This window comes from Psammomys obesus, unplaced genomic scaffold (assembly GCF_907164565.1).
Source record: "Psammomys obesus unplaced genomic scaffold, mPsaObe1.curated_primary_1811, whole genome shotgun sequence".
In the NCBI taxonomy this organism is placed as follows: Eukaryota; Metazoa; Chordata; class Mammalia; order Rodentia; family Muridae; genus Psammomys; species Psammomys obesus.
This window is the reverse complement of record NW_026596120.1, coordinates 6,071,458-6,095,063: the sequence shown is the minus strand read 5'-3', so window position 1 is coordinate 6,095,063 and position 23,606 is coordinate 6,071,458. Positions and strand designations below refer to the sequence as shown.

Genomic DNA, 23,606 nt, shown 5'->3' with positions numbered 1-23,606 from the left:
AACCAAACTTTTTCCTTGAAATATAAACAGCAACATTTATATAACTTAAAACCAAGTATAAACAATTTATTCACATTAAAAAATTCAGTGCCTGATGTCATCCCTGAATTCTTGTAAATTAAACTGAAGGATATATAAAAACTATATTCAAATGTACGAGAATAAAACTTTATTGGCAACATGAAAATAAAATATTTATTCATTATAAATGAATATAAAATATTTCTATAATATTTCTATAATACTGGTAAAGTTAATTTTTTCCTAGGTGATAGAAGCCATGATATAGTCACACTATCACTCGCATTTTTATAATAGTCCCTGTCTATGACTCAGTATTGAAATTACAAAAAAAAAAAAAAAAAGCTGAGTAGCTAGAGAATGAAATTAAATCAAGTGATCCAGTGTCTGGCTTCACCAAGATATTATTGAAGAAGATTATCCAAAATATAATAAATTCTCACAAAGAACTGTATTTGGTGTTTTAACTTACAGTACTTCAATTACAGCATTTATTTTTACCATTTTTCCTCAAGTGAATAAGTAAACTTAAAGGAGACTATGTGAGGATAATTAAAAAAGAATAAAAGTGCCAATTTGTATTGTTAAGTAATACACCAAAAATATTACCAGAATTATTTACACTTAAAAATTTCCTAGGTGAAATATAGAAATGGGAATATAAAGTGGTATCCTCAAAATACCTCACAATGAATTCATATCCTCTTTGGTAGGAGCCTCTTTCGAAGCTTGCAGCCGAGAGAGGTACAATTTGTTCTGCTCTCACTAGTTTCAATGTGTCATAGAAAGCTGTGGTGTCTCTTTTTTTGGCTGACAACAGTAGTTGTCCTAGTCTGACACTCCACGTTGTGGATTTCCCATCTGAAAAACAAGTCAAGAAATGCTGGGATGAGTGGGTCCAGAAGCCGGCTTTGTTGTATTTTATAAGATGGTCAGAAGAAATACTGAACAGATGGTTCAGTTCTACTTCAAATAACTAAACTGGCAATCACGAAATAGGCCAGATTAATTGGGAATGTTGCTCAACCATTTAAATTGGAATATTTATAGCAACTTAAAGCTGCTAACACTTTAAGAAGTAACTTTACCTGCTGCCAAATAATTTTCCACTAAATCCCACTTAGACAGTTTCCAAGCTGCTTCTACTCTGTATGTGTTTAATTCATCTGTCCATTCAGACCTATTAAGAGAAATGCATGTCAGCTAGCTTTTAATTTATTTACAGTGAAAAACCAGCATTTATATTTTTATAGGTTTAAATATTTTGTTTTCTGTTCCATTGTATTTATATTATAGTCATAGTTTAAAACAAAATAATTACCCAAAACAACCAAGAAAATTTTATTCTTTTGTTGCTGAAGAACATTTTCTGCTAATTTTTAAAAGCTTTTAGAAATTGAGCATATGCATAAGTCACAGAGCACCCAGGAAGGTAAAAAGATAACTTGCTGGAGGCGTTCTCTCCTTCTACCATGTGGCTCACCGAGACTGAATCCAGCTCAGTGACAAATCGTCAGCAGATGCCTTTACCTAAGGAGCATTCTGCTGGCCCTCCACTAATTACTTCTGATAGATACATTTAAAAATGATGTTTTGTGACAAAATATATTGTGGCATATGTGAGAGGAGAGTTAATTCCCCAACTTAAAAACACAGCTCTTTATAAAATTATATTTGTATGTAACTTAAAAAAAAAACATGAAAGTGTGCACGGATGTCTATGAAAAAAATTCACATTTCACATGTTATTACAGGTTTAAAAGATAATTTCTAAGTCATACAGTTTCTCTTTAGTGGCCTTTATTTCAAATTGTCCTGTGATATGCAATGTTTCCAATAAATATTAATAATAAAAAAAGATCATGGAACAAAGAGAGCTAAATCAACACTGTAAAGCACTTCTAAAATATCTGGGATTTTTGGTGTGGGTTATGGTCAGTTGGGGCCTGCAGCATAGGATACCCAATAGAAGGATTTAAGAAAGTTACTTACAATATGTAAAAAAAACAAAACAAAACAAACAAACAAACAAAAACAACAACACACACACACAAACAAAAAACTGGCTGTCTGCAATATATACTTTTAAAAAATTTATTATTACTATTTACAATTTTTCACTTTTTATCCCAGTTGTTACCCCTTCCTCATCTCCTACCTCCCTTTTCCTCCCCTATTCCTATTCCCTGGTCCTTCTCCCCTACTGTCTCACTGTAGCCTATCAGGTTCCGGCACCCTCCTCCTCTGTGGGCTGGCTAGGGCGCCCACCAGGGAGAAGTGATCAAGGAGCAGGTAACCTAGTTGTGTCAGAGACTGACTCTTTTCCTCTTACGAGGGAGCCACATAGACTGAGCTGTCTATGCGCTACATCTGACCCAGGGGGTGGGGATCTATACCCTCTCTATGGATGGTCTTTGGTTCTTGATCTCCTTGTATGGTTCCTGTCCCCTTTGGGTCCTTTTATATGCCCCTTCTTCCATAAGACTTCCTGTGCTCTGTCCAAAGTTTGGCTGTGAGTCTCTATATCTGCTTCGATCCCTTGCTGGTTGGGGTCTTTTGCTCAACTATGTTTATAGCAGCTTTATTTGTAATAGCCAGAATCTGGAAACAGCCTGATATCCCTCAAGTGAAGACTGGATAAAGAAACTGTGGCACATTTACACAATGGAATACTACTCACCTATTGAAAACAAGGAAATCATGAAATCTTCAGGGAAATGAATGGAACTAGAAAAGATCATCCTGACTGAGGTAACCCAGAAGCAGAGACACAGATGGTATGTACTCACTTACAAGTAGATATTAGACATATTATGTAGGAAAAACATACTAAAATCTACAGACCTAAAGAAGCTAAACAACAAGGAGGATCCTAAGGAAGATGCTTAATTCTCATTCAGAAGGAAAAACAGGATAGACACCAGAAGCGGTAGAAGAGAGGGAACAGAACTGGAGCCTACCACAGATGTCCTCTCTCTATATTTTTCTTAATCTATTTTTCAGTTATTTAGAAATTTTGATTTGCAAAATCAGTAATAATTCTTTTTTTTCTCCTCCCCTATCTGTGTCTTAAAAGGTGCCCTTACTACTCTCATAAAAGATGGTCCCAAATTCCTGGGCTTATTATACCATCCTTTTGTCCCAACCTCCTGAGGAACTGTAACACTGGTGTGTGACACTGTCCTTGTTCCTTAGCTGTCACCTTGACACACCTGAGGACAACCTCAACTGAGAAACTGCTTCCATCAGACTGGCTTGTGGGCCATGTCTGGGGGCATTTTCTTGATCGCACTATGGGTGGTACTGTCCTCTGGCAGGTGGGCCTGTGCAGCATCAGAAAGATAGCTGAATGTGAGACTGATAGTAAGCTGGTAGGCAGTGTTCCTCCATAATCTCTTGTTTTATTCTTGCTTGAAGCTCTTGCCTTGAGTCCCTTGTGAGCCCAATAAAAACCCTCTCTTCTCCAAATGGGTTTTAGTCAGTGTTTTATCACAGCAATAGAGACACAAACTATTTTCTTCTAAGGATTCTACTTAGGTGAGATTAGGATGAACAGTAATATTTTGGGCTATGACTGTATAGAAACCCTAATAATTATTAGTTTTACAAGTACACAATTAGGGCTGGGATTAAGCTCAGTTGGTAGAGTGCTAGCCTAGCATGCATAAGACCCTAGGTTCACACAAAGCCACTGTGGTGCCACAGAGCTAGAACCTGGGAGAGGAATGCAGGAGGATCACAAGTTCAGGTAATCTGAGGATACACAGTGAACTTGAGACCAGCTGGGGCTACACGAGACCTTGTTGAAAAACACCCCTCCCCAAAGCCTAAAGTTAGCAGTATACTAAGCATACTTCAATTTGTAAATATTAACTTCACCAAAACCAACAAAGAACAAGGCTAAGAGCATGGTAAAAAACATTTAAAATATAAAAGTCTAATTGAAAGTAACTTTAAAAGCTTAGCACCAAATACCAAAGTATCAAAATTTCAGGATTAAAAATATGATTACTAGAGTATCAGAGATGTGTCATCCCAAGCCTAATACCAAAAGTACCAAATGTGAGGATTAAGATGAGAGAATTTATTAATATAAATAAATTAAGCAGAATTATGCATAAGTTAAACACAGAAAGAGAACTGTTTAAATGCAAATAGAGATCTTTCCCAAGGAAAATATGTGCTCTTGTTGACCATTTTGCTTTACTATGATACAGTATCCTTTCAGAGAAGTGACCAAAGCCTTTTCACAGCCCAAAGAATGAGATGCATTAGGTCCTAAACAGAAAATAGGAAGAACCTAATTTTACATTATATATTTTGAAGAACTGAATACACCAAAGTTCCCTGTTCAACTCTTATAATCTCTTACTCATGGTGTCTCTCAATTAGCAGGACACACCTACAGCATACAACAATCTCCCGACGTCTACACAACTTCCCCATTACTTCATGAGCTCCACCATGGCAACTATCAAACTTAAATTGAGTGTTTCTGTCTGAGACAAAGTAGAATGGAGGTCCTTGCTGATCATAGATTTTAATTTACAGAAATTAGATAAGTTGCTTCAAAGTATCTAACTACAAATACAATCTGTATTCTTTAAATCAACTGAGATCCATTCCTTGTGGACCAAATCTGCTTGCCTAGAATAACTGGGGTGTGGAATGTATAGCAAAATAGGAATTTTTGGTTCTCATGGAAAGCATTTTCAAGAGCAGAGATAACTTCCTCAGTTAACTGGAAGAAATGTTCAACCTTTATCTTTGCCATGAGCAAAAAAAAAAAAAAAAAAAAAAGGGGGGTTAGGGGATAATAAAATTTATTACAATAAATCCATTTTCTTTAGGAAAAAAAAGACTGCTTCCATAATTAAGAATCATTCAGATACAAATCAATTCTACAGCAGTATTTCAAAAGTCATCCAAAGTTTTCTCCTGTCCCTCTACATCCAGTATAGAAAACAAATGTTAATACTCTGAGCTGTGATGAGTTTTGAGGCCAGAGAACTATCCGTATGAGTCATATCAGTGACAGGTGAACTCTGAAAATTCCTGCCTTTAAGAACAATCTAATTTAGCTGGGAGTAGTGGAATATACCTTTGATCCCAGCACTAGGAGTCAGACAAGTGGATCTCTGAGTTTGAGGCTAGCCTGATCTACAGAGCAAATTTTAGGAGGGACAGGGCTACAGAGAGAAACTATGTCTTGAAAAATAAAACAAAAAGAACAATCTAATTCAAGAATTACTTAAAAAAAGCCTCTATCCAGAGTAATAAAAGAAAATTATTCTTTAAAAAAACATTACCTGTTAGCATGTACTCCATTGACCTGAGTGATTACAGTCGACAGCTGACCAAGACCTAACATGGACTTAACTACACCATGATAATGAATGATCTAGAAACAAACAAACAAACAACATATTTGATAGTAATTTAATTTCAAATGTAGTCGAGGGAATAAGAATGTCTTAATTTCCTATATTCCTGTTTGTATCTTTCTGAGTTTAGCAACTATTGGGCTTGACAATGTAGTAGCACTCACTGCCAATGTCCTAACATATTGAAAGTTACAGAAAAAAAAATCTAAAGATAATTTCAAAGTGAATTTATCATATTTTTCCATATTTGTTCCAATTTTTGGTTCAGATCAAATAGAGAATGTAAAAGTATTCAGTATTTTTAAAAACCTGCATCAAGATTATGCATCATGAGTCAACAGATATAGTGCTATTAATATAGATTTGGAGCTCTAATACTAGCATGTTTGATGTTAATTACCAACTTGACAGGATCTAGAACCACCTCCAAAACAATCCTTCTGGGGCACAAGTTCAGCTCATTTTCTTCACTTTATACAGTTCAAGAACCCCTTAGTGAATATCCTATCCACAGTCAAGATAGGTCTACCAATCAGCTGAAATAAGCAAGATAATCCCCCACAGGCATGCCTATAGGCTCATGTCCCAGGTGATTCTAGATTTTGTTAAGATGATAACTAATACCAAACACCATGGCAAGACAGATAGTTTGAAGCCAGACTGAGTTACACGGCACCCTGCCTCCAAAAGGAGAAAGAAGAAACAACGAAACAAGGAGAAATAATTGTAGAAATACTAAATGGACATATCAGTATAAATATACTCTATAATTAATTTGGGAGAGTTCTTCTGTATGTCTGTATGTTTGTGTATTAGTTGTGTGTGGGAATACATGTATATGTTTGTGCATGTGTGCGGAGATCAGAAGTCAGTCTTGGGTATTGCTCGTCAAGAGCTGCCTAGCTTTCCCCACCCCCTTTAAGATCAGTTCCTATTCACAGCAGCTTTTCAAGTCTGCTAGGCTGGTTATCTAGGGAGGTCCAAGATTCAGTCTGTCTTAGCATCCCCACTGTTGATATAACAAGTGCATGGCATCACACTTCATGTTTTTATGTAGGTTCTGGGTATTGAACTCAGGTCTTCATGCATGGCAATCACTTTATGGACCGAGCTATCTCCTTAGCCCTAATTTGAGGGATTTCTAAAGTCATAGGAGTTTGGCATTGGAAATAACTTCTGAAACCATAAAGCACAAGTCTCTAATGTTAAGGGTCTTGAAATGAAAGTTTAGTGTCAAAACTTTTTTTCAGCCACATTATGATATTGAAAAATACAGTTTTGAAACCAAGACTGCCATCATTCCTATTTAGCAGCTTACCTGGTCTGGTTCTAGCTGAATAGCCCTGTCATAACAGGCAGTGGCATCCCTGAGCAAGCCAATACTTTCATGTTCAAGGATCTGTTCCTTCAAGGATGGCTCTGCTTTTCGAATTGCACTTACTCCAGCCACTCCATCTGGCTCATGCATAGCAGCATACAATTTCTTTGTTCATCCATTAAAAACAAACAAACAAACAAAAAATATCAATCAAGTAAAAGGAAAAAACACAATAAAAATTAAAGCTAAAAGCATATGGAAACAGTGTATGAAAAGTATTTACTGAAAAATGAGACTTAAGTGTTTGTTTCCAGGCAGAATCACAGTGAAATGACAAACAATTTTCAGGCATTCTGTTACCTTGACACTTTTAAATACAAACTGACATTAGTAACTATTATAGATCCTAAGGACTGCAGAGAACCTCATATTCTGAAATATTCTGAGTTCAAATGAAAATAATTTCTGTGGAGTATAATTCCCAAGTATTTTATTGTATTTCAAAGGTTTTTAAATTTTAAATAAACATTTTAACAGTAATATTGAGAAAACTCAACAAACTCAAGTAACTCCTAATTTGGGCATGGTAGGTATGGGGTACATAACTTAATCTCAGGATTTGTAAGGTAGAGGCAAGAGATATGGAATAATTGATGACATACTGAGTTCAAGACCAGCCTGGGCCATATGAGACCCTGTCAAAAGCAAGCAGAGACCGTACAATGAACAAAGAAAAAACTAAAAAAGAAAAACTCATAAATGACCACCTAAACCAAATAACCACGTTGGCTTAAAGTGGATATTCAGGCTTAAAGACAGAAATATGGAGAGCAGGGCTAAACACATGGCTCAGAAGTTAAGGGCACTGGCTGCTCTTCCAAGGGTCCTGAGTTCAGTTCTCAGCAATCACATGATGGCTCACAACCATCTATTATAAGATCTGGTGCTCTCTTCTGACATGTAGGCATATATGCAGGCAGGACACTGTATACATAATAAATAGATAAACAAATCTTAAAAAATATTCTGGAGAGCAACTAGCATAAGACATTCTTTAGAGGAGGAAAAAAATACTAGAAATAAACAGAAAAAAGGAAGGTAAAGACATGCTGGAATTTCTGTGCATACACAGAATAGCACTGGTGGTGCCTAGGATCATATTCATGTAGGTATAAGGTTATTGTGTAATTCAAATGCTGATTTCTGTACCCTCACCCCATATCTGATTGCAATCCTTGTTATAAGAATCTCCTGTCTCAATGTTGTTTAAACACTGCTCCCCAACTGTCTCCTTACAGTTAATAGCTTACAGTTAAAAGCTGAGCAAGAGAGACAGGAGGGTTGGACTTTTCTGCCAGCCAGGGAAGGAGGATTGAGAGTAGGAAGTAGGGGATTCAGCCATGGGCAGAGGTCCAGGAAAGATCAGAGAGAGGAGCCAGAGCAGAGAATGCCACAAAGTGCAAGTATCTTGGGGATTTTATGCTGGGAGGAAGGCAGACTAGCCTAGAGGGTTAAAAACAGAGTAATTACTGCTCAGGATTGTGCTTTATAAAATCTTTATAAACAAATAATGTAATAGAGTCTTAATTATTTAGGTGATAGCCAGGTTAAGAAAGAAACGGAGAAACACAATTTTATAAAAATAACTTTAACACAGTCATAAGCCTTATGTGCAACTGCAGGGCATCAGCTCTGAGGCAAAGAAGTGCAGTGTCACTAACTGAACTGAAGCCACCACAGTCATTTCCAGCACTCTCTCCTGGTGAATGTGAAGTAGTAGCCTATTGTGATTATCATACACAGTTCCAAGATGGCAGGTTGAAACTTTTGGCTTTTATCTCAACAAAAATTGTTATCCACCCATGATCTGAGCAGAAAAACCAAATAGCTTACAACTGTAATAGATTTTGCTTATTTATTGAGAATGGGCTGTTAAGAGGTAATATGGAACCAGGCAGAACTGGCAGGGAATGCAGATATATTGACAGAGAACTAATAAAAACTAAAGTCAAGAAAAAGCACACATTTATAGCTGGAACATCTGGAAAGATGTTTGACCTTGACTGCCACACTTTCTTCAGCCAACTGTGAATGATCAAATGATGCCACAAATGGACAGCTCCGTACCATTGCTGCAGTGGAATTCAGATAACTGAGCAAACACGAGTGTTGGGAAGTGCTAGAGATCTTGCTTCTTTGACCTTGAAGCACATTTATTTTATCTAAGGTTTAGCACAAGTTGATAAATTCCACTTAATACTTTTAAGATATTTGATTTGTGTTGAGAGTTTACCATGTGGGAAGGGAAAAACTAGGAATAAAGCAGCTCTAATACACAAATGCCAGCAACTTACTTAGAAATACAACAAAAAGCAAAAGGTAAACTGAAGGAGGGAGTGTGGGATGGATGAATAGACACAGATATGTTACAAAGCAAATACTAAACAAAGTGTTAATTGTGGAACTCAGATGGCAGCTATATGTGTGTAACCTGTACAATTTTGATATTATATCTTGCTTAAATTATCTTTTTAATAAGCACTTGTAAAAGTAAAATGAAATTAAAACTAGATTATAGGAGGAAAAAGCACTTAGGCTGTCCTATTGCTTCAAAAATTGTAGGGCAAATAAGAGGATGGATATACATGACTACTACTTTAGGTTTTTCAGTGGAGAAGAGAAACGGTGCTTGTCAGGGGCTGAAGATGTGGAGACTGGGGAATTATTTATACAAGGGTACAACACTATAAAATATGAGTAAGCCACATTGACTGTAGTAAGTAGCATAGTATTATATGTTTAGAGTTCAATAAATGTTCTTATATTAAATGCTTTAACATGCACACAATCAATAGAGTATGGGGAAAATTTTTGGAAGTAATAATGTTCTTAGAACTGATTATGATTATGGTTTTGTGGTGTATCTACAAACACCATGTTACACACACACAACTCTTCCTGCATAAGCTATGAATCAATAAAGTAGATTTGGGGGGTAGGGAAAATATACTGGCAAGAGAAGCCAGAATCTGAGGAAGAAAATATACCTGAAGCCATGGGAGAAAAGCAAATGTCTCAATTAAAAGAGAAAACAACAACAAAACCTTTGTGTATGTGTTTTGAGACAGGGCTGTATGGCCCCCAAGCTACCTTTCATGACTTTGAATTCATGGTCCTCTTGCCTCTAACTCCCAAGTGCTGGGTTTACCACTATGGACCTCCAAATCTGGCTAAAATCAAGTTTTGATGAGAATAAAAATATTCATCAAGGTATACTGAGGCCACTCATTTGTTTAGCAAGAATACTGCTAAGAGACAAATGGGAATTCGGTCATACTGCTATAATCTCTGAATTTGGGAGGTAGAGGTAAGAGGATCAAGAGTTCAAGGTCATTTCTGGCTACTTTGGGCAGGGTTGTTTGCATGAAACCCTGTCTTAAAAACCCAAACAAACAAGTACAACAACAAACAAAAGTTAAAAGTAAAAAGTGAAAGAAAAGTCTTGTTTCTTGAGTGAGGGCTTCTCTGTGTAACAGAGCTTTGGTTTTCCTGGAACTTGCTTTGTAGCCCAAGTTGGCTTTGTACTTAGAGAGATCCACCTGCCTCTGCCTCCAGGCAATGGGATTAAAAGGCGTGAGCCACCATGCCCGGTGAGAAGTCTGGTTAGAATAAGCACAGTAAATAGGATTAAGGGAAGATAGTTGTGGGCTGTTTTTTTAATTTGTTTGTTTGTTTTTAATGCTGGCTATTAAAAGAAACAAGAAAAGAGACAGCCTAGAAAGAGAATGTAAGATCAACAGAATTATAAAAGAATCAAAATATAATTCAGATTTAAAAATTAAGTAGAATATATCTATATGCTCTATATATTCTGGGTCAGGAATAGAAATTATTGATACTATAGAAGAAAGTAAATCTCTAGAAATCAAGAACAAAGAACAAGGATGGATTCTGACCAGAAAGTGCTTTCCCTAGGAAAAAGAGAATAAAAGAGAATTTGCTGCAGATTTGTCTTCTACTTTGATAATGAAGAATGAAGCAACACCATTAGTTAAGATGAAGGTAGAAATGATAAAATGAACAAAAGGTATAAAATGCTTATCCTTGAAGAGGGGGAAAGTGGTTTAATTAGAGAAATAGAGAAGATCTGAAGAGGCTGTTAAAGAGCCATTATAGATGTTTTAAGATCAAGAACTTAAAACTGAAACCAGTTATTAAAATTATTGTATAAATTCTCTCCAGCAACTTTCAACTGTTTCCATGCACACACATTGTGGGAAGCCAGATCAGCAAATGATACAAAGTTGGGATTTTTCATTCTGAAGAAAAACAGGGAATGAAACATGCTTGAGAACTCACAAGGGAACCCATACAAGAAAGGACTAAAATTTACTACTTATCCAAGTGTCTTTTCCCCTTTAAATTAAGACATGAATGCCCAGGAAAAAGTTGGAGATAATTCTCCTGCTTCAGCTTCCTGAATACTGAGATAATAGCTGTGAATCAAAATGCCATGCCTGGTGTATTTGTGGTTTTTGTTTGTTGATTTGTGGTGCTAAAATCAATCACACATAAGACCTTGCCCATGCCAGGTAAGTGCTTTACCTCTGAACTGCACACTTAGCTTGTTTCCCAGTTCTTTTGCTACATTTTGATTTCACACTGGCAAAAATCCACCAACTTGGATCTTACTGTTTCCACTGTCTTAGCCCCACATACATTCTCTTCCGTTTCGCACACAGCAGCATATTATTTACAAATCTTTGTTTCATCAGCTTTCTTCCATCTCCTTGTTTATTCACCCCAAAGCGAGGCCAATGCTTTTCCCAAGGACAATAGTAGTGCCTTGAATCCAACCCTTTATGCTCTTCCTCCACAACTGCTACAGACATTTAGCTAAGATATCATAATACTGACCCAGTATTCATCCTCTGAAGTTCTCTATGACACAGGATCTTTCCTTTATCATCTCTAAATGTCATTCCCAAACTGACATTTTACTGTTTGCATATGTGATGCTCTTTCCCAACTCCATGGAGATGTCTCTATTACCATTATTTTAGACATCATAGCCATGAAGATATTTCCCTACTCTCAAAAACGAATGTCCCTTCTTCTGAACAAATGCATCAACATGCTTAGATATAACACCAAATTCATTTCAACTTCTTCCCACTAACAGTAAGCATGTAAAGTATAGCAAATATTTAGTATTAACAATATCTTAAATAGTCAATAAAAAGAACAATGTCACCATAAATGGCCACCAATGTTACTTTTATTATTAAATTCGCTATAGTAATTCAAACCTGTAGAAATCCAAGATGCTTTTGAATATTTTGCTTCTTTTCTGTAATAAATGATTCAAAGTGCATTACGGCTCGTGTGTATGCTTTAGAGCGAAAGGAAGCTACAGCCAGAGTATCCTGAGGTATGAGGTCTAGAAAACGAGTCACACTCTGGTAGTCTTCAAAATTCACATTTGATGCTGGATCAAAAAAATAAATAAATTAGTTAATGACTGATAAAATAAAAATTTAAAAGATGAAGTATCTAATTTTAATTTTTTCACTAAATTATACAAATGGATTAAGGGCTAATATGACCACTCAGAGGCTCTTTATCCAATTCTACCATTGTTATTAACTTAATTGTGAACACTATTCAATTCATTGAACCTGATTCTCATCTGTTAAAGGGAAATAATGATACTAGTTTTACTTTTCTTGCAAATTATCTTAAGAAGTAAATGTAAAAATATGATTAAATGTTAAAAAAGATATAAAGATGACTTAAGAGAAATAAAATTATTTATTACTGATGACTACAAAATACTGGTAAGATGCAATTATTTAGTACAAAAAACCAGAAAGACCTAACAGACATCTACAGAACCTTTCACTCAAGCACAAGAGAATTTACCTTCTCAGCATCTCATGGAACCTTCCCTAAAATAGACCATATAGTTGGTCACAAAGCAAGCCTCAACAGATACAAGAAGATTTAAATAATTCCTTGTATCCTATCTGACCACCATGGACTAAAGCTGGACCACAACAACAATAGCAAAAAGCCTACACACACATGGAAACTGAACAACTGGCTACTCAGTGACAGCTGGGTCAAGGGAGAAATAAAGAAAGAAATTAAAGACTTCCTAGAATTCAATGAAAATGAAGGCACAGCATACCCAAACTTATGGGACACAACTAAATGCCTTCAAGAAGAAATTTGAAACATCTCATTCAAGCTGCTTAATGGCTCACCTGAAAGCCCTAGAAAAAAAAAAGAAGTAGACACACCCAAGAGGAGTAGACAGCTGGAAATAATCAAACTCAGGGCTGAAATCAATAAATTAAAAACAAATAAAACAATTCAAAGAATCAATGAAACCAAGAGCTGGTTCTTTGAGAAAATCAACAAGATAGACAAACCCTTAGCCAAACTAACTAAAAGGCAGAGAGAAACTGTCCAAATCAACAAAACCCAAAACGAAAAGGGGGACATAACCACAGACACTGAAGAAATCCAAACAATAATTAGGCTTTACTTCCAAAGTCTATATGCCACAAAATTTGAAAATCTAAATGAAATGGACAATTTTCTTGACCGATTCTACATGCCAAAGCTGAATCAAGACCAGGTAAACCAATTAAATAGTTCTATATCCCCTAAGGAAATAGAAGCTGTCACCATGCAAAAAAAAGCCCAGGGCCAGATGGTTTCAGCGCCGAATTCTACCAGACCTTCAAAGAAGAGCTAATACCAATACTCTTCAAACTATTCCACAAGATAGAAGGAACACTACCAAACTCATTCTATGAAGCCACAGTCACCTTGGTACCTAAACCTCACAAAGACCCAACAAAGAAAGAGAATTTCAGGCTGATCTCCCTCATGAACAATGATGCAAAAATACTCAACAAAATACTTGCAAACCGAATCCAAGAACACATCAAAGACATCATCCACTACGACCAAGTAGGCTTCATCCCAGGCATGCAGGGGTGGTTCAATATACGGAAATCCATCAGTGTGATCCACCACATAAACAAACTGAAGGAGAAAAACCACATGATCATCTCCTTAGATGCTGAAAAGGCATTTGACAAAATCCAACATCCATTCATGTTTAAAGTATTGGAGAGATCAGGGATACAAGGCACATACCTGAACATAGTAAAGGCGATATACAGCAAGCCTATAGCCAACATCAAACTCAATGGAGAGAAATTTAAATCATTCCCACTGAAATCAGGGACAAGGCAAGGTTGTCCACTCTCTCCATATCTTTTCAACATTGTTCTTGAAGTCCTAGCTAGAGCAATAAGACAATTGAAGGAGATCAAGGGGATACAAACTGGAAAGGAAGAAGTCAAAGTATCACTATTTGCAGATGATACGATAGTATACCTGAGTGACCCCAAAAACTCTACCAGGGAACTCCTACAGCTGATTAACACCTTCAGCAAAGTGGCTGGATACAAAATTAACTCAAAAAAAAATCAGTAGCCTTCCTGTATACAAAGGACAAAAGGGCAGAGAAAGAAATTAGGGAAACAACACCCTTCACAATAGCCACAAAGGACATAAAGTACCTTGGTGTGAACCTAACCAAGCAAGTCAAAGACTTGTATGAAAAAAAATTTCCAGTCTCTGAAGAAAGAATTAGAAGTAGTGCTTGCTCTTAACAGTAAGATCTTTACAAACAAAGTAGGTACAAACTCGTAACTGCTACTTAATCATTCTCTATAGAAAGCATTCCTGTAAACAGGTAATTATTTCAAATACAGAAAAATTTGTAAAATAATAACGTATTGTGCTTAACAGGCATCATGGATAAAAAGGGAGTGGCTTGTAAACTGACAATTTTGTAAGTGAAATTCTTTTTAGTAACTATCAGATTGTTAATTTTTAAAATTAGCCCCAAAACGCAGCAAGAAAAATAAGATAACCATGAGAATGGCTGAGGGATAAACAGAAGCAAGAAGGCTGTAATCTTTTGTGTACTGCAAGAGCAATAAAAAAGTGGTGCAAAACCATGAAGAGTATTCTTTACTATGTGATCAATATATTTCTTGTCAACAAATTATTATGGCATGGGGCCAACTGGCAGGATAACTCTAATGAGATCCACTTAACTCTGTAAGATTCTTTGACCGTGTTAGTGAAACTGTAATATATCAAAAACAGAATTACTGAACAGTAGCTCTAATGCTGCTGCAGCACAACTGTATACTCAGGCACCTGCAGATTCTGCTCGGTAGCAGACACTACTGGAACCCAGGAAAATAAACTGAATGAAATAAAAATCTTAAACAGTTAAAACTTAAAAATGTGAAAATGACACACAAACACAATACACTAAGGCCCAAGGAACAAATGAGTTAACAGTATGGAGTAGCACAATCACAGTATCACTCGACCATCTATTTCACAGCTTGACACTCACATATATCCTCTTATCAAACCCTTGCACAAATCTAAGGAAGACACGTATCTTATATAATAAAGAAAAATTAGGAGTGTATCTTGTCCATGGATATAAGAGTAAGACTTAAAATTGCAGTTTCTTGGATTTTGTTTTTATTTTTGTAGTATGGAAGGTAAAAACCCTGGGTCTACAACATACTAGATAAGCATTTTACCTCTGAGCTACACTCTGATCCTAAAGTGAGGTCATACACATTTTTTTTTTCCTCAGTGAGAAGTGTGTATTATTACCCATTTAAAAATGCTCAGTAGTAGAATGCTTGCATGTACAAGGTCTTGGCTTCCATGCCCAGAAGAAAACAAACAAACAAAAATAAACCAACTAATGCTTAAATTTTAGAATTAACACAGGAATGGTTAATTGGTGGATAGTATAAGATTAATATTTACACATTAAGGTGACCTTACCTCCTTTCGGTTTGCTGTGTGGAAGTTTCTCAGCATTCAATGCCTGGAATTTGTGCCTTGCCCATTGGCTGAGATGGTCAAGCATGGAGAACACAGTCTGTGTACTTAATTGGCACAGATCAGATGCACTGTCTTGGGTACTGATAGCATGTTGATCATCATGCTTTAGCACTGCCATAATTTCTGCATAAACCTAAATAATTCCATTACAGTTAATAATGTATCTATATATTATCATTTTATTACTATCTGATATAAAAGACAATATTCTAGGAATAATTAAAAGGAACAGTAGAGTAATAATAATCCTTCCTCTCAAGTGCTGGAATTTATTATTTGGTATGTGTGTGAAAGCAAGTGTGGGTTCAGGTGTTCTACGGTTGACACAAAAAGGCCAGGGGACAACCTTCAGGGCTTGGTTCTCTCTTTCTACTGTGGAGTCAGGACACTGAACTCAGGTCATCAGTCTTCTGTGGCAAGCATTTTATCCACTGAGCCATCTGCCTAGCCCTTACTCTGCAGCTTCTAATACTAATGTGTTAGAGAAATTAAGTTTCACATGTTCAGAACTTGTGTCACATGTCTGGAAACCAAATAAGTTACATCTCACCTCTTGCTGATCTTCTTGATTACAACCCAAGAGGACATATACTAGGATATGTGGAAGAAGATAGATGGTGACTTTGAAATCATGTTTCATCATTATGCTACAGCATGTGAAGATTTTACTGGCAAGATTATCCCGAACCTATAAACACAAATGGTTTAGAAAAGATTATTCTATTGATTGAATGTTAAAATGTAGCACTTGAGACTGAGTAGGTATTCTCCATGCAGAGAAGGATATACACTCAAGAAGGGAACTTTAGATTGCTCCTTCTAACTGATCCCAAATGCTAAAACTGAGTGCCTACGGCAATGTAGAACTAGCTGCTAACTAGCCAATTAGCATAAATGGCTTCACCTCTCTTACCTTTGTTATGAGGTAACCTGCCCACGATGATGACCATTCTGCAAAGTTATTCCCTAGTTTACTTAAGTAAATTGGCTTCTTTACTTCAGACCAATCTGTTGACTTCTGGGAACTCTTGTATCTATAATTTTGAAAATTCATTTATTAAAATATGTGGTTAGAAAAGAAAGCATAAGAAGTTATACGCATAACCTGTTCTCTTCGCTGAGAACAGGTTCTGTATTAATTTGCTACTACTATATGTTTTCCGGGGATGGGGGGAGTAGGAGGCCACTTCATACTCCTCAAGTATACCTAAAAATCTGAGTATGCCTCTCCCTCAGATCCTTTTAACCGCTAGTCAAGTCCAAGCTGCTCAGTTACATTATCCTCCATTATTTCTCATTTTAGGCGTCTATCAAACTCACTGATTAGTTGACATTAATTGACAATTTCAGTACACTGCTGTATTCATTCTACCTCAGTCATAATCATGACTGACTTCAGTGTTTGGCTGGACCACTTAATCAAATGCTAAGCTTCTGAAGAACTTCCTCTTCACACAAACAAATTATAAGGGTGCCTCAAATGATCTGTACCATGTCTACTGCCACTTTTGCCCAACGATCTCATCTCCTGTACTTCTGGCTTCATAAAGGATAAAAAGAAACCAATACTGTTTCTCAAAGTCTAACCTGTAAATCCAGCTGTTGTCTTTAGCTAAGTTCCTTATTAAAATGAGAGAAATCTCTCATCCTCTTCCATTAGTTTATTATGATGTTCCATTGGGTTCTTAGCATTACATTCTGTTACTCATGTTCAAATGGCTCTCATATCAAAACTAACTACACAGCTATAGGATTTTCTAAAAGGCATAGATTCTTCTAGTATCATGCAAGTTCAGGATTGATAATTATAACAGTTGCCTTACACTCAAGGTCTCCAGGAAAAATAATACATTTTACTATAGTCTATGTTTTAGAAAATGAGAAATCCCATTATCTCAATATAACACTAAAACAGGAAAAAATGCTAAAGTGCTTAAGTGAGACTAAAATGCTTAAGTGAATTTAGTTTAAAAAATTAATGAGTTGCACTACAAGCCAGGTTCTGCCTAGTCACATTGTCATGTTTTCTGCACAAATTATTTCTGTCAAAACTTTGAACTACATTGGACTTATTAGGTTCTAAAACTTAAATCTTCCAAATACAGACACCAGTTACACCTGTAATCTAGGTTTAGAGACTACATATAAAAACTGCATGGTACTCCATCTGGAGAAGTTCCTTTAGTCTCTCATTACAAATGTGTCATACCACTGGTAGTGTGATGGCTCAGCAAGTAAATATACTTGTGGCCAAGTTAGATGACTTGGGCTCTACTTCCTGGAACCAACATGGTTGAAAGAGTCAACTCCCACAAGCTGACTTCCATGTCCATAGCATGTGTGTGTGTGTGCACATATATAATGTAAAATATGCTAAATGAAAAAGTACCATATATAAATTCTCATTACAACTACTTAAAAGTGGGCAGAAGCGCAGGCTTCTACTTTTGTGTGTGCCTCTGAGTGTGTGTTCTGGTGCAAATGTGCGCATGCATACGGAGGCCACTGGACAACCTGGTGTCTTCTCAGGTGCAGTCCATCTTTTCTTCTCTTTTTTAAAATTAAGACACAGTCTACAGCTTGTCAAGTAGGCTGGGCTGGCTGGCCAGCCCGGGGTCACCACGCCTGGCTCCCCAGTGCCAGGATTACAATGATGCTCTGCCACAGCTGTTTTTTAAATGTGGATTCTGAGGAATAAGCTCATGTTTTATAGCCCAAGGCAAGTAATTGACAACTGAGCTATCTCACAGCTTGATTTCTTCCTAGTAAGGAAAAGGAGCCACTCCCACAACTGCCTCCCCAAGCCAAGGAATTTATTCACCAAGCTGATATTGATTAGGCATTCATTACTGAATTTCAGCTAAATGTCAGACCCTCTGTTCATATTATCTCCTATTTCTTCATAATCATCAACATGAAATAAGTAAAATTATCCATTTTCAAAATGAAAACCATGAAGCCGAGCATAGTGGTACATGCCTCTAATTCCAGCACTTGGGAGGCAGATGCAGGAGCTCAAATTTCAAGCCAATCTAGGTTATGTAGAAAGACCTTGTTTAAAAAAAAAAAAAAATCAAACAGCCAGCAAGGTGGCTCACACCTGTACTTTCAACACTGAAGAAGCTAACACAGAAAGACTGTCAAAAATTCAAGGTCAGCCTGGGGTACAGAGTGAGTTCCAGGCCATTCTAGTTATAGAATGAGACTGTCTCAAAGCAACCAAACAAAAGAAAACAAAAACCCAAAAAATCCCATAACTTGAGATTTGTTAAATAATTTAATCAAGACTCCAAAGCTTGCAAACACAGGGCCAAGTCTCAGACTTAGGCATCTATGACTTCAAACAGCTTGAACTTTCTAGTAGATTGTAAGAAGTCTAAGTCTTAAATATACAAATGTGCTACAATATAGACTGTTAGGAGTTGGTCTGATGCTTGTATATTGATGCCTGGATACACCTATCCTTGTTGTGTAAACCTACCTGATTGGTTGGTCAAATGGCCTGTACCTGGACAGGGCAGAATGGGGTAGGTATGGCTAAGGTTCCCCGGCTTTTGAGGACAGGAGAATCACGGGAGACAGACAGGAATAAAGGAGGAAGAAGGATGCCAAAACAGGTTAATGTGAAGAACCAGGTGGGCTAGGAGAACGGACTCTAAGAATGGCGTGGAAAGGCCCAGATAAGATTATGGATGAAAGGTAGTCCAGACAAAGATGGTTAGGCGGATGGCATTGGATAGGGGCTGGGAGATGGATGGTGAGGTGATTGAGACAGCATAGGTAGAAATATCTGCCTGGCCCAAGGTAATAAAGCAATTATAAAATCTAACAGGTGTTTGTGTCTTATTATTTGTGATAATGGGTTAAATAACACTGCCACAATAATTATAGGGCTAATAAAACACACTCCTTTTTTATTTACAACAACAATAGACTACAGAAGTGGAGCAGCTGAGGATGGTAGTTCACACCTGTAATATTAATACCTAGAAGGCTGAGGAGTAAGATTGTGAGTCTGAGGCCAAGATGGGTAACAAAGCATGTTCTTGGACAGCTTGAAAAATTTAGAAAGGCCCTGTTAAAAACAAAAGTGGGGGAGGTAAAGAGAAGGAATGAAGAGAAGAAATTGTGAAATCCTCAAAAAAGAAAGCCAAATTTTAGTTTTAGACTCCACAGCCATATCTTTAATAGCATTAGTCACAAGAAATACAATGCTTCAAAAAATGTTTTTCAATATAAAAAAAGTTATCCAGCAAATAAAAAAAATGCAAGCTTTAGTAGCAGTGTTAAGTGAAGGTTCAAAGAAGTAATTTCTCCAAGGTCATGTATCTAATAATCACATGACCCAAAGTACCTAAAATTTAAAGCCTTCAGTTTAGAAAAAAAAAAAAAATCTAAGATATATAATTAGTAATTGTTCCTATCAAAGTTATTTAAACTGAAGAAATATTGCAGAACACATTTTTAAAGTAGGGGGAAAAAGATAATCATAATGAAAAATCATGAAGGATGAATATCTGTAATTGGGTTTTTGGACTAGTTCTAAACACTAAATTCTCTATTTAAAAGTTTAAAAAAATATCAGCTAAGGGCCAGAGAGACAGCTCAGCTGGTATAATACTTACAAATGCAAGTTTATGAAGACATGAGTTTGGATGTCTAGCATCCATATGAAATTGTACAACTGCAGTCTTTGAGCTACAAGTTTAGTGAGAGATCCTGTCTCAGACAAAGGGAGAAGTGAGTGAGGACCCTGACATCAGCCTTGAGTCTCCACACATACAAGTTCAAGTCCGTCCTCACACACACATGCAAACAACAAACACGAAAGCAGAGCTCCTACTCAATGTACGTATTTCAAAGAACTACTGGCAATGGAACTGAAATAAAATCCTTTTAACTTCAATGAATTAGTCTTAAATATTTAAAGTTCTGAAATTTAAAGAAATAGAGCAGACTTCTCATTTTAAATGAGTATAAGCGTAAATCATAATAAAAACACACACAGGAATAATTAAAATACTTTTTGTTGTTTTTTATTTGTGTGGCGAATGCATGTGTGTGCAGGTAGGTGTGCGACACACAGGCCAATGGTGTTTTCTGTAATTGTTCTCCAACTTTTATTTTTTGAGACAATTCCATTTGGTCAGACTGGCTGACCTATGAGTTTCAGGGATCTGCCTGTCTCTGACCTCACTTCCCTTGTCGATGAGTTTCAAGCACATGTTGCTGGGTTTGTCATTTTATATCGCTTCAGGGATCCGCATCCAATCCTCACACTTACCCAGCAATGAACTTGACTGAGACCCCCAGCCTCTAAAAATTCTTTTGATGTTAAAAACTCTGTGAAGGTAATATTAAATTTTACAAAATTTAAAAAAAAAACTGTGAAAATGATTTAAATGAATAGACATACCTAGTATTGAGATGAGGTTCTAATATTTCCCGGACATGCTCAGGAAATCTCTTCCATAGCAGGTAACCTGGGCCACTGCTGTGTATCTCTCTACAGTCATAAATAGAAAGTAATTCCTACAAACACATATTTTACATTTTTGAGTCCACAGTGAAACAGGGAAGATTCCAAACTTCTTTAAGACATGTATTTCAATGATCCAAGCCATTACAGTACTGTACTTGGGGTCACAAAGCTACAGTTCGTGTAAAATAGTCTCTAAAACAAAAGTTAAGAACTAGTTTGAAGCTGGGAGATGCTGTGCACACCTTTAATCCCAGCACACAGAAGGCAGTAGGCGTATCTGAGTTCCAGGACAGGCTGGTCTACAGAGTGAGTTCCAGGAGTGCTACACAGAGAAAACAAAACCAAAAGAAAGAAACAAACAAAAACTATTTTGAGACAAAGAACTTTCTATATTCATAAAATTACAGTTCTCAGAATGTTTGTTCTGATGCTAAGGACTGATCTTACACACATATCCTAAGTTTGACTATGCAACTTAGACACACACAGGCCCTGACCCTGAGATTCTTATTTCTTTGGAGTTATAATAAAAGTAGCTGAAAGTGAACACAGGGAACTTCCCAGAGACTCATACTCCAACCAAGGACTATCCGTGGAGATAACCTAGAACCCTGACAATGCAGCCACTTCTGATGAAAACTGATAGACTAAGATCAGAAAGAAGGAGAGGAGGACCTCCCCATCAGTGGACTTGGGGAGGGGCATGCATGCAGAAAGGGGGGGGGGGAGGGTGGGACCGGGAGGGGAGGAGGGAGGGGCTTATGGGGGGATACAAAATGAATAAAGTGTAATTAATAAAAGTTTAAAAAAAAAAAAGACAGGCTGTTCTTCACTTTGCAGAGCAATGTGATGCAAAATTGCTTGTGTAATCAAAGCCATTTGATGTGGCCATAATCCACGCTAACATGTTCTTCTGATCTGTGACCTTTAAAATGGTTGTCAACACCTTTAAGAATCTCTTCCCAGGGGCTGGAGAGATAGCTCAAAGGTTAAGAACACTCGCTGTTCTTCCAAAGGTCCTGAATCTCCAGCAACCACATGGTGGCTCACAACCATTTATAATAAGATCTGGTGTGCGGGTAGAATGTTGTAATAATAAATAAATGTTGTATAATTAAATAAATAAAAAAGTAGCTGAAAGTCCAAAAGAGTGTATAAACTCAAGATATCTTAACTTCTAGATATAAAATACTGAGCTTAAAATCCCCCACACAGGATTTAAATGTTAAAGACCAGTCCATAGCTAGGTGTGGTAGAACACACCTGTAACCTCAGCACTAGGAACAGTGAGACACAGGATCTCCACAAGTTTCAGGCCATGGGCTCAAGACCATGGACTACACAGGGAATTCCAGGCCAGCCCGGTATACATTGTGAGGCACTGCCTTGAAAAAACAAAACAAAACAAAAAAAACCTCAAGCCACTAACATATTATTCAAGCTCAGAGATTGAATGATTCTATTTTTGTCCCTGTTAAGCATAGAACAAAAGTGCAGCTGGGCATTGTGGTACATAGCTGTAACCCCACACAATAGGATTTAGATTTGAGAAAAAGATGATATGACATATATAATTAAAGCCTCTCTAAAAAAGCTGAGAGGAAGAGGGAGAGGCAGAAAGAGAGAAAGGAATTGAAAGAGAGAGGAATGGGGGGATTGCAAGAAAGAGAGGAAAGAGGAAATGAGAGATTGATTTTGATATTGTTCTGTTTTTGTTTTTTGAGACAGAGCTTCTCTGTGTAGGCTTATCCTGGACTCACTTTATAAACCAGGGTGGCTTAGAATTCATGAGATCCACCTCCCTCTGCCTCCCCAAGTGCTGGGATGACAGGTATGTGCCACCGTGCCTGGCTGATTTTTATGTTTTTAAACAAGGTGTGTTGGGAAGAATTTTATGACATAAACTCCCATCACTAATAACCATTTTAAAACAGGACAAATAACTTAAGGTATTTTGTCTTGGAGCACATAGAACTTTCTTTCCTGTGCTACTGAAAATAATCATGTACAATAGATATGTTTCTCTGATATTTTTAAGAAATGAGCAATATCAAGCAAAGCAAAGACAACCTTTAAAAAACTTAATGAAGTACTTAAGTTTTATTTTTTATTTAACCTAAAAATGTTATTAATATTTTGTTCAAATCCAGCCTTTTGTAGTTTGGCAAAGTCCCTTTAAAAGAAGTTATTGTGGGGCTGGTGAGAACCAAAGGCACCAAACTGGCCAACCTGAGTTAGAACCCCAGAACCCACATGGTAGAAGGAGAGTACTCACTCTCAAGTTTGACCTCCAGAAGCAAAGCGCATGCACATAAATACCTATAGACATGATAAAAAGTAAGAGAGCCTTTTCTAATGGCAGGGTGCATTAGACCAGTGATTTCAGGTCACTCACCTACACTGCTAAAAACATCAATATGGGGCTGGGTGTTGTGGTGCA

At 36.9% G+C, this 23,606-nt stretch overlaps 1 protein-coding gene across 1 annotated transcript in view; it reads right to left on the bottom strand.

Moving 5' to 3' along the window:
* Atr (ATR serine/threonine kinase) overlaps positions 1-23,606 on the bottom strand; it is a 103,336-nt gene that overhangs the window by 34,358 nt on the left and 45,372 nt on the right. Inside the window, exons 24-32 of the mRNA XM_055629710.1 lie at positions 21,101-21,216; positions 16,598-16,718; positions 16,235-16,372; positions 15,625-15,817; positions 12,033-12,211; positions 6,724-6,888; positions 5,331-5,422; positions 1,110-1,201; positions 705-882 (exon numbers count right to left, since the gene is read on the bottom strand). Of these exons, the coding sequence (XP_055485685.1) occupies positions 705-882; positions 1,110-1,201; positions 5,331-5,422; positions 6,724-6,888; positions 12,033-12,211; positions 15,625-15,817; positions 16,235-16,372; positions 16,598-16,718; positions 21,101-21,216 (1,274 nt within the window). The remainder of the gene's footprint in view (positions 1-704; positions 883-1,109; positions 1,202-5,330; positions 5,423-6,723; positions 6,889-12,032; positions 12,212-15,624; positions 15,818-16,234; positions 16,373-16,597; positions 16,719-21,100; positions 21,217-23,606) is intronic.